This window comes from Cherax quadricarinatus, chromosome 18 (assembly GCF_038502225.1).
Source record: "Cherax quadricarinatus isolate ZL_2023a chromosome 18, ASM3850222v1, whole genome shotgun sequence".
Lineage (NCBI taxonomy): Eukaryota > Metazoa > Arthropoda > Malacostraca > Decapoda > Parastacidae > Cherax > Cherax quadricarinatus.
The window spans coordinates 21,541,492-21,553,890 of NC_091309.1; the positions used below are offsets into that span (position 1 = coordinate 21,541,492).

Here is a 12,399-nt window from a genome sequence, read left to right on the forward strand (position 1 = left end):
GCGCGGCGCCATCTGGAGGGGAAAGCTTGCTGCATATTGGGCTCACGTCTGGCTTCAGAGGAACTGGAGGATATTCAGAATCTTTGATATATTTTACCATTGTACTTATGTTTGCATCTTTTTGTCATTGTATTCTGTCTATAAATACAGTTCACATAGAATATAGAATATAGGGGTGGTAGTTGAAAAAAATATTCAAACAGCTCCGGGGAGAGCCTTGACTTTTCCCTAAAGTACGTTTATTCTCTTCTCTGAGGATGAGGGTCCCCAGTACAGTTCTAGAGGTGGTACCCTCTGTTGTCCAGAGGGCTGAGGAAGGGTTGTTGAGGTGGTTCGGACATGTAGTAGAGAGAATGGAACGAAAAAGAATGACTTCGAGAGTGTATAAATCTGTAGTGGAGGGAAAGTGGGGTAGGGGTCTGCCTAGGAAAGGTTTGAGGGAGGGGGTAAAGGAGGCTTTGTGTGTGAGGGGCATAGGCTTCCAGCAAGCATGCGTGAGCGTGTTTGATAGGAGTGAATGGAGACAAATAGTTTTTTAATACTTGACGTGCTGTTGGAGTGTAAGCAAAGTAACATTTATGAAGGGATTCAGGGAAACCGGCAGGCCTGACTTGAGTCCTGGAGATGGGAAGTACAGTGTCTGCACTCTGAAGGAGGGGTGTTAATGTTGCAGTTTTATAAACTGTAGTGTAAAGCACCCTTCTGGCAAGGCAGTGATGGAGTGAATGATGAAAGTTTTTCTTTTTCGGGCCACCCTGCCTTGGTGGGACTCGGCCGATGTGTTAATAAAAAATTACACACACACACACACACACAATATATATATATATATATATATATATATATATATATATATATATATATATATATATATATATATATATACATTATATATATATATATATATATATATATATATATATATATATATATATATATATATATATATATATATATATATATATATATACTGTAAAACTAATAGGAAAAGCTGTAAAGGACCGGGAAAGATTATAAGATGACGTGTGCAGAGTACAGCAGTGGTCAGACAAATGGTTATTGGAGTTCAACCCCAGCAAATACAAAGTTATGAAAACCCTGGGGGAGAAAGAACCCAACAGATGAAGTACATACCAGAGGGGAAATAAAAACTGAAAACTTTCGAAGAGAGTGCTTAAGGTTAGTATAGCACCGAACATATCACCGGAGCCTCACATCAACCAAAGATTGTATCGCATTTCATGAAGGTGTCAACCTATGTGGGTAGTTCAGCGCTCCTAGCAAAGATGAAAGCAGTGAAAAAGAGCGTCAACGCCAGATGAGCGTTAAATGAACGTATGGACGGCATTCGTATGAATCTAACAATAATCGGAGAAATCCTCTTCACCCAGTATAAGATACGCAGGCAGCCTATTTATTACCTAAAGGTTTAGAAAATTAAGAAATTGTGAAAGGTGTTGTACAGTGTGTGTTTAGTAACCAGAGTGGCAGCAGCAGAGGGGGTTGTAGGTTGAGAGCAGCAGTCACTATCATGGACATGGGAAAAATAGGAATAGCGCTTCTGATGCTCAATCCATTTAGATAATGATACACTGTTTTGAATGAGAAGGTGACTCGATATCTGCTTCACCCCTTATTACCACCCCTCACACCTGCCTATTATCACATTCACAACCAATCTTTACTACCATTTTCACACTCACCTCTTACCATCACTCGCCACAATTGCTTCATAGCCACATTACAAAAAAAAAAAAAAAGATAATAAAAGACCAGGTAATTCGACTGAAGATGGAAGAGACCTCGCAAAAAAATTACAGAGAAGTCTGTGAGGTGTTGAACAAACGATTTAAAGAAGTCTTTTCAGTGGAAACAGGAATAACATCGGGAAGTTTAGGGGTTAAGAGGGTAATGGCCGCCATATACACAACAAAGGAGGTATAGGAACGTTTGACGAAGGTAAATAACATCCAACGCAATGGAACCTTAGAAGGTACCACTATGAGATATGCACGAGGGAGCAGAATCACTGTCTGAACCACTAGCTGTGAGATTTACAAGTCAACTAGGACAGTTGCCAGAGCTCTGGCTAGGAAACCCCGGGACACTGATCGGCCACAGGATGTCGGGAAGTATTTCTTCAGTCTCAGGGTGGTCAGGAAATGGAACAGCCTCGAGGAAGTAATGGAGGCAGGTGTCATACATAATTCTAAGTTTAGGAAAGATAGGACCAACAAGTTAGGAGAGCGGGAATGAGAACCGGGGTCAGGAGCTAAGACTTAACCCCTTCAACCACATATACTGTAGGTGAGTACGTACGCGTACACACATATACACATGTATACAGCCTATACAATGCTTGAATAGCACTTAAGATTAATGACCCACATAAATAACTGACCCCAGGGACAGAGGGTTCCGACTTGGTCCAGGACCTGACAGAATACCACACATACCGTGACTACCACCTCCATGACCCACTACCTCTACCTTGGCTTTATAAATAATGCTTAGTGACCGGGGACTGTGGTGTAAGGTATGCACCGGTCACACCATACCAAGTGTAACACTGTGTGTGTGTGTGTGTGTGTGTACATGCATACTTATATAGGATGCATATATTTGTCTCCAGAGAGAAACGTTCGTCTGAACGAACCTGCCTGAATGTGATGTGTTGATTGCAACACGAAAGGCCTAGAACTATCATTCAACATTCCCTTGTGGTTAGTTTACATACACTGTATATTGAACGTGCATTATACAATGAAATATTCCTTATATCGTCGTGATTATTCCGCTGATGTTTGCCTCAAGTTATATATTTTTATCTTATGCTTAACCTAATGTTTTTTTTTCCCCAAGTTCGTGACCTGTGCTTCTCCCAGTCTATGTTTCATCTCTGATGAAGCCATCACAAACAGCTTGCTTGGACACAATCCGGGTCGTAATTACCAGACGGAGTACCGAGGCTTCACTACTACTGCTGCTGAATGACGCACAAGGTTTCAATGCTTCATAAAACAACAGTTCTACATCTGGTCTTCTTTCTAAAATCCCACGATTTTCCTAACTTTGCAACTGCTGGGGTTGAAATCCAACAACCGTCTGTCCATAATTACTGCAGCCTATCCAGGTTCTCGTGGCCCGCCGCGGTGTGTTATAGTGGGGAAGTAGGAAGGGCGGGGAAGGTGTATTGAGAGATTGGAGTATGTGAGCGGAGAGAGCGTAGGGGAGCGAGTGGAGGGAGACTGAGGGAAGGAGTGTGTAGAGAGGGAAGGGCGTGAGTACAGGTAAGTGCACAGCAGGTGTTCTGGGTGATAACCTGTGTGACCACCAAGGGGATGGGGAGAAGAGCAGGTGGGAGACGTCGAGGTGCATCACACATCTTCCAGTCTCCACCACTCCCAACAGCCCCCACCCCAGCAGAGTCCCCTTTCTCTCAAGTCACACCAGACCTCTTACAAGCCCCAAAATGACCCCACTACTAAAAACACAAGACCCCTCACAGTCCCTCACCAGCACACATCAGCCAGCAGCTTGTGTTCCCACACTATAACTATCACAGAACAGCTGAGCACTGCGCTACTGCTGTACACTATGTCGCTTAAAAAATATAAAAACTCTCTCCCACGTGACGCAGTCGAAGCGGCGCTTTAAAAGAAAGCGAGGCTCAGCGGTCCGTCCAGACGTCGTAAGAGATCGCATCTCTCCGTGTTACCGAGATCCTGCTGCACCTTCCTCAACAACTACCTTAACCACCGTAATCATAACATTTATTCCCAACTGCAATTCCAAACGCTGCAGTAGCTCTATAAATCACAACCTCGAAGTTCTACTCTGATTTTGAAAACAAAGTGTCGAACAGACTAAATTCTGAAAACTTTAACAATTAGAGTTTCTCACCAATATAAACTTAATTTCTTGTATTCATACTTTTTATTATTACAATTCATGTGGAGCTCTAAAGCCGCGTGTGGATAATTTAGAGGCTCGAGCCTCCGTCCGTTGATCTATTCCTAAACTGGTACTTTTTTTTCTCTCGTATTTCCTCATCGCTGCCTATATCTTGACCACAAGTTCCTCCCGCAGCTTCAGGAGGATGTATAAGCGCGTGTTGGCTGTGTTGGCATGTCTGGTGGGCGTGTGGGCGGCCTGTCCTACAGGCATCACGCCCTGCACCTGCAGGGAGGAGACGGCAGGACGCATCATGGAGTGTAGCTCCGTCAGCAGCTCAGACCAGCTCCTCACCGTCTTCTCTGTGAGTTCTCGAGTCATTCAGCCCGATTTGTGGAGTATTAGTAGATTCAGCCCTCGCCAGGGGCTGGGTGCAGGATGAGAGTAGGGGTAGATGGGAGCGAAGATGCAGGATGTTGGGAAAAAGACAGACAGACTACAGGTAGCGGGGTAAATGACTGATTAAAGGCAGGAGGGTAGATGACGAACTCCAGAATACAATCTCAGAGCTTTTATTTCAATCAAACAGCACCAAAAACTGTTCTCGAAGCTCCCAGAATATTATTATTTCACCAACGGCAAGTTTTCAGAAACTGTCGGCGGATGCTAAGCCCAGAACCCACTGGAAGGCTTTCACATGCTATCTGCAAGTCCAGCATTCACTGGAAGGCTTTCGGATGCTATTTACCAATAAATCCAGCACCAATTGGAAGGCTTTCAGATGCTAGCTGCCAAGATGCTAAGTCCAGCGCCCAATGATATACCTGACACAACTAATCTTCGCGTCTGCCTTTTACAGCAAGACATCGCAGAGACGACTTTCCAGTACTTCCAGATCGTCAAGCTCAGCGGACGGTGTACACTGGAAAAGGTTCCAGCCAACGTCTTCGGCGACTGCACCTTCATGTTCGTCTGGTTCGGCCAGACAGATGTCGTCACTGTTGACCCCAATGCCTTCGAAGGTAAATTTACGAATTTTTTTGATAAAGTGGATTATTGTATTAATGGGGAATGGGAAGCTCCGGTACAATCTGCTGCAGTGGGCTTATGTGGCATTATCTTGAATTCGTCTTGGGTACCACGGTCCTGGCGGCTCGGGCACAGACCACAATCCTTGCGGCTCGGACAAAGGCCACTGTCCTTGCGGCTCGGACAAAGGCCACTGTCGTGGCTGCTCGGACACATGCCACTGTCCTGGCTGCTCGGACACAGGCCACTGTCCTGGCTGCTCGGACACTTGCCACTGTCCTGGCTGCTCGGACACAGGTCACTGTCCTGGCTACTCGGACACATGCCACTGTCCTGGCTGCTCGGACACAGGCCACTGTCCTGGCTGCTCGGACACATGCCACTGTCCTGGCTGCTCGGACACAGGCCACTGTCCTGGCTACTCGGACACATGCCACTGTCCTGGCTGCTCGGACACAGGCCACTGTCCTGGCTGCTCGGACACATGCCACTGTCCTGGCTGCTCGGACACAGGCCACTGTCCTGGCTACTCGGACACATGCCACTGTCTTGGCTGCTCGGACACAGGCCACTGTCCTGGCTGCTCGGACACATGCCACTGTCCTGGCTGCTCGGACACAGGCCACTGTCCTGGCTGCTCGGACACATGCCACTGTCCTGGCTGCTCGGACACAGGCCACTGTCCTGGCTGCTCGGACACATGCCACTGTCCTGGCTGCTCGGACACAGGCCACTGTCCTGGCTGCTCGGACACATGCCACTGTCCTGGCTGCTCGGACACAGGCCACTGTCCTGGCTGCTCGGACACATGCCACTGTCCTGGCTGCTCGGACACATGCCACTGTCCTGGCTGCTCGGACACATGCCACTGTCCTGGCTGCTCGGACACAGGCCACTGTCCTGGCTGCTCGGACACATGCCACTGTCCTGGCTGCTCGGACACAGGCCAGGCCCCAAATCTCTGTCGCCAAACTTTATACCGCTTATGATTAAGAAATCGTTGCAAATTTGAAGTGGCTAAAGGTCCTTATTACATCTTAGTATAGCACTAATAACATCTTGCAGTCTACTGATCATTTTAACTCCAGAGAGAGAGAGAGAGAGAGAGAGAGAGAGAGAGAGAGAGAGAGAGAGAGAGAGAGAGAGATGAGATTTTGGTGACCATCAAACTCTCTAGGTCCTATCAGCACCTCTACTTTCTTCAAATTCTTCTGAAAGTTTATCTCTTGATTGAGTTTCGCGCTTCTATTTGATAACCCAAACTTATTTTTTTTTTCTACCAGCTCCCACCAGTGGTCTCAGTAGTAGTAACCAGGGTACCGTTGACTCAACGACCAACCGTCTCTGCCTGAGTCACTATCTGAATTCATATTGTGCTGACCTCAGCAGTATCAAAGGCCCCCTCACATAGGGTACTGTGGGCGGCTAGTCAGTGTTACGTGTGTGAGCAAGGAGATAGGTACGGCTGGCAAGGGCTCTCTCCACATATCAGTAATTATACGTAATAACAGCCTACGTGAGTATTTCTTACCAAATCCACGAGTCGAACTCCCACATGATAGTGGTGTCTATTGTCAGGTCACAACACTTGAGTTCTCTGTAGAAACCTTCCCACCTGGCTGACACCAGTACACACACACACACACACACACACACACACACACACACACACACACACACACACACACACACACACAGTGGTTCCATTCTGCGCAAGGCACAACATGGCTCCATTTCTGGTCTTACCGTCAATGTAATGAACGTCAACGATACTGACGAAAATATCTGAACCACAGATCCAAGCATCTGCGAATGGTACAAAGATTTCTGGACCTGTAACAAGGACAGATGACAGTTTCCATGTAAAAATTTCGTACATGACCTTTACAAGTGTCACATCCACCCAAATTCTGGGAATCACACAATGTACATTTGAATATAATGACAAGACACACAAATCACCCAGTTGTATACATCCCTTAAACACCCTTACTCAGACACCTGTATGCAAGCTTACAGAACCACACCTGTAGGACATTATAGGCAAAACAGGCGATTTAAAGACTAACAGTGAAGACCTTTATTTTACGACCTTTCTTTACCCACAGTGGGGGGCTTTAAAACTACTTAACAAAGCCCCACTAAGCGTGGAAAATAATAATAATAATAATAATAATAATAATAATAATAATCATACATCATCTTGGCTCGTAAGTTTAACTAAATCATTAACAACTAGCTCCTCAAGAAACCGACAGTTATATCATTCAGTAACTAACTTAATTCCTATTCAAATGTTTTATTCTTCTAACTTACAGAGCCTTTCGATTTTTTTTTTTTTTAGGGGGGGGGGAGGGGGAAAGGCAGTATCTCCCTGACTAGCCAACTGGATGCCACTGTCGACCCGCTGTAAAAGTATAAATCATTTAAGAATGGTGAAAATCCTCCCAATACCGAGTCACCTTGAATACCAGGATAGGCTGAAGGCAAGTGGACCAACACCTCTTCAAATAAGGTATGACAAGGCAGATCGCGTCGAAACTTTTAAAGATATTGAACAAGAGAGTAAACTTAATACCTGGAGCGTTCTTTATTTTTTCGAAGATATCAGAGGCCATCCCTCCACTTAACGTTTGTCTGGCCATCTGGATAAACAAAGTGGAGAATGATTAACACGTGAAGTAGTTTCTTACCCAAAGCTCCTGAAAATACCGAGAGAAAACTTGTTTTCTGGAACATATTTCGAGGCTTCAGAGCGCTTTGAGACATACTATGACAAACATGAATATTTTTGACTCGACTCAAGAAATCGTAATGACACGATTGCAAATAAACCATACCCCCGGCCGGGATTGAACCCGCGGTCATAGAGTCTGAAAACTCCAGCCCGTCGCGTTAGCCACTAGACCAGCTAGCCACAATAAGATTCATCCAACTAGGTATATTTCTACACCATAGGAAAGTTAGCTAACTTTCCTATGGTGTAGAAATATACCTAGTTGGATGAATCTTATTGTGGCTAGCTGGTCTAGTGGCTAACGCGACGGGCTGGAGTTTTCAGACTCTATGACCGCGGGTTCAATCCCGGCCGGGGGTATGGTTGATGAATATTTTTAGCTACTATGCATGTAAATAACAGAATTAATGCACAAAACAGCTTAAATCTTTACCACAACGGCGTTTTGCTCGAGGTAAACCTTATAAAGTTAAGTAAAAAAAAGAGGACACGCAATACAGCGGAAACCTTTAGCAAAACGAGCGAAAGGTGATTACAATAAAGGGTTGCGGTGTTTTGCAGCTTTCCACGCACTTGTGGACTCTCTGGCTCTTCCAGCTTTCTCAAGGCTGCCGCAGCAAGATCAGTGATCAGCTCTAAAATAAGAAGAACTCAGCCGAGACTGGTTAATAAAAGCTGACAGTTAGAACACGTTCAACACATCAAGACCACTGCCAAATATGATCGTCTTCTGGTAAATACAGCGCAATACACCACCCCACCTCCTTTCTACCTTCCTTCCCTTATCCCACGTTACTGTAGATAGCAGAATTCTCGATAAGCGGATGGTGAATCGAGCCTTCACCTAGCCTTGCGCTGAATACCATACACACGGGTTTAGCCGCCCGCATAAATACATAATAGAATGTTATCTAGATAGATACATCCCCTCTCCCCTACTCGACACAAACGAATTTCTGGTATGCTTGTCTGATGCCAGTAACGCTTATACTAGACAATTATCTGCAGAACTTACTGGTGAAGTTGTAGCCTCGTGTGAGACGCAGCTTCCATGTGCTCACCTATTGTGAGTATATCCAACTGATGGTAAAGGGACACAAATGCGGTTTAGAAGCACGTTTCGCCCATATTTTTCTGACTACATATATATCACTGCGTGGGCGAAACGTAGTCAATGAAGGTTCCATTCAACTACACATGTTTCGTCACCTTCGTCTCGGTACCTCGTGCCATTATTCATGTTGTCATAGTCGAGGTTTGAATGATATCTACTGAAATATCATTGAGAAAGGTACAGAGTGAATCTTCTGATGACCACTCGTCTCGTGGCATAAAAACTGTCTTCTGGCAGTTCACAACGTCAGCCTAGATGGGGGACTAAAAATACCAGCGTTCTTAAAGGGTCTGCTGAAAGGATATCGACCAGGTCGTACTAAGACTGAAGATGTGTTGCTTTGCAGAGGCCTCTTATTTCCAGTAAACTGAAAAGAGGAAAAGCGGCAGGCCACCCAAAAGTGTGGTGCATACTGAAAGATAAGAGCGAACGTGTGCTTGAGGGTTTTACAGCCACTGCTGACAAGCCTGAGTGACCAGGCTAGCACCAGATAAAGTCTGGCCCATGGCCGGGATCCGGGAGTAGAAAGACTCTCGAAACCCATAAAAGGTATCCAAGGTAAGCCAGAAGATGTACCTTAGGTTCAATGGTAGGTTCAACACGTTGTTTTAAGTCACTGCAGTCAAATCTCATCTTCAAGATAACCAGTGTATTATTGGGCACGTAGTCTCCTCCAGGATTCGAACCTGCACACTGTATCAAATTACTGTGCACTTCGAAACAGAGTGTGCAGGTTCGAATCCTGCTGTGGACTGCGAGGTAATGTTAGTCATTCATATTCTCTCTCTCTCTGTATCTATCTCAGGGAAAAGTAGCTAGCTTCTCTTCTCACTTATGCTTCACTCACAGGTAACGAGCTCACAATGCTGGAGTTGACGTTCGCTGACGCCAACAAAATGACCTCGTACCCCTTCGAGTCACTGGCTGACCTGCACTCCCTCTATAAGTTCTTTGTCTCCAACAGTCTCATTGACACCATCACCCACTTCGGCGCCGCCCCCAACCTCACACAAGTAAGTTCAAGTAATCTCTTACACCTCAAGATCCACTCCATAACCCCCTTACCCACTGACACTTATTTTAAGGTTAAACTCCTTAAAACAATCCTACCCAGTCCACAAACACACTTCTTAAGCTTAAATTTTTTTAAATTCAATTAACAAACATTATAAAATTGATGCTCTTCCCATTTCACAGTTAAAGATCAACTCCCATCCTCTAAAACTAGAAAGCAGGTCATCCTTGTAAATTAAGCCACCGAAAATTACAGAAATAATTGTTTTATTCAAAATTCACTTGATTTTAAAAATAAAAAGGCACAACATCGCGACTGGAATAACACACAAATAATCCGCACATGTGAGACCGGAACTTATAACAACGTTTCTAAATAACAAAAAAAGGCACAATACCGTGACTGGAATGATACACAAATAACCTGCACATAAAAGAGAGAAGCTTACGACGACGTTTCGGTCCGACTTGGACCATTTACAAGTCGGACCGAAACGTCGTCGAAAGCTTCTCTCTTTTATGTGCGGGTTATTTGTGTAACAACGTTTCTGTCCGACTTAGACCAGTCTAGACCGACTAGTCCCGCACTGTGTGCGGACGGTGTATGTACTTGATTTAATGCATAGTTTACAGAAAGAGAAATCAACCTGGGTCATTTTCCTAAAGGTTTATGTGACAGAGAATCCACAAAGACCTGACTAGGTTGGGTGCATTGGCTTAAGCCGGTAGGAGACTTGGACCTGCCTCGCATGGGCCAGTAGGCCTTCTGCAGTGTTCCTTCGTTCTTATGTTCTTAAATCTGACGAATATGTTAGTTAATAATTCGCGCCTATCATTGTGAGATATAATTCGCGACAGAACTTGAAATCTGGTATCAATTCGTGCCTACTTGTGAGAGAAGAATACCACAAAACCTGAATGTCGTATCCATAATTCGTGAATATGTGCGAGATTAGGCGATCTAAAAGAAGGTTAGACATAACTCCCGACGCTATAGTGATTTGTTTATGTTCAGGTTAGTATTACGGGCAGCAAGGTGAGCACCATCAGTCCAGACGCCTTCGCAGACCTGGGTCGTCTTAGTCGCCTGGACCTGCACGACAACCCTCTCACTGTCATCGAGGATGGCTGGTTCGCCTCCTCATCCTCTGAGTAAGTTTCAACGTCTTCTGAAAATACATTCTTGTCGGAATGAGTCCAATGCTTCCCAATATTTCTCCGGTTGCCTGGGTGGAGTGTGGCTGATCTGGGTGGAGTGTGGCTGATCTGGGTGGAGTGTGGCTGATCAGGGTGGAGTGTGAGTTGCCTTGGTGGTGTGTAAGTGGTCTGGGTGGTATGTAAATGGTCTGGATGGTAAGTGGCCTGGGTGGTAAGTGGTCTGGGTGGTAAGTGGCCTGTATGGTGTGTAAGCGGCATGGGTGGTGTGAGTGACATGGGTGGTGTGTGTGACCTGGGTGGTGTGTGAGTGACCTGGGTGGTGTGTAAGCGGCCTGGGTGGTGTTTGGTGAATCAATGAAGGTCACGACGGTGTCATCAATCCCCAGGTCTGGGCGGCGGGTCACCGCGTCAAGTCTCACCAGCTGCGGGTGGGCGGTGGACCACTGCCCAGCCGCCCACAATCCTGTTGCGACAATAACCCCGGCCGTTATCTCAGCCGCCATAAAACCTCTTGTGCTGCCGGATCTTGGGGGTTTTTACGTGGAAAATTGAGAGGAAAAAAAAATAAGAGAATCGTGGAATTGTGGTCTACGACCTCTGGGAGGCTGGTCGTATTTGGCTGGCAGTGTTAGGTTGGTCGTACTAGGCTGGTCATGGAATGGTCGTACTGAAAGACGGGTACGACCTGCAGGAGAGACGTGCTGGGGTGGTCGTAAAGTGAGAGAGATACTCAGCATAAATGTTTGTCGAGGGACTTTTATTAACAGTCATCAGTAATTAAGCTTAATCAAACCATTACTGGAGACTGGACAGTACACCAGCTAACACCAGTACACCAGTTCACACCAGTACACAAGTTAACACCAGTACACCAGCACACCAGCTAGCACCAGCACACCAGCTAGCACCAGTACACCAGCTAACACCAGTACACCAGCTAACACTAGTACACCAGTACACCAGCTAGCACCAGTACACAAGTTAACACCCGTACACCAGCTAGCACCAGCACACCAGCTAGCACCAGTACACCAGCTAACACCAGTACACCAGCTAACACTAGTACACCAGTACACCAGCTAGCACCAGTACACCAGCTAACACTAGTACACCAGCTAGCACCAGCACACCAGCTAGCACCAGTACACCAGCTAGCAACAGTACTACAGCTAACACCAGTACACCAGCTAGCACTAGTACACCAGCTAACACCCGTACACCAGCTAGCATCAGTACACCAGCCAGCACCAGTACACCAAATAACACCAGTACACCAGCTAACACCCGTACACCAGCTAGCACCAGTACACCAGCTAGCGCCAGTACACCAGCTAGTACCAGTACACCAGCTAACACCAGTACATCAGCTAGCACCAGTACACCAGCTAACACCAGTACACCAGCTAGCATCAGTACAACACCTAACACCAATACACCAACTAGCGCCAGTACA

General features: G+C 45.9%; 2 protein-coding genes across 4 annotated transcripts in view; one reads left to right on the top strand and one right to left on the bottom strand.

Annotated features, from left to right (window-relative positions):
* The window catches only part of for (cGMP-dependent protein kinase for), a 1,322,775-nt gene that overhangs the window by 688,230 nt on the left and 622,146 nt on the right, over positions 1 to 12,399 (bottom strand). The window lies entirely within an intron of this gene.
* The window catches only part of LOC138852878 (oplophorus-luciferin 2-monooxygenase non-catalytic subunit-like), a 22,384-nt gene continuing 13,608 nt past the window's right edge, over positions 3,624 to 12,399 (top strand). Inside the window, exons 1-5 of the mRNA XM_070086329.1 lie at positions 3,624 to 3,760; positions 4,090 to 4,258; positions 4,754 to 4,916; positions 9,624 to 9,787; positions 10,804 to 10,940. Coding sequence (XP_069942430.1) covers positions 4,100 to 4,258; positions 4,754 to 4,916; positions 9,624 to 9,787; positions 10,804 to 10,940 — 623 coding nt within the window. The 5' untranslated portion in view covers positions 3,624 to 3,760; positions 4,090 to 4,099. The remainder of the gene's footprint in view (positions 3,761 to 4,089; positions 4,259 to 4,753; positions 4,917 to 9,623; positions 9,788 to 10,803; positions 10,941 to 12,399) is intronic.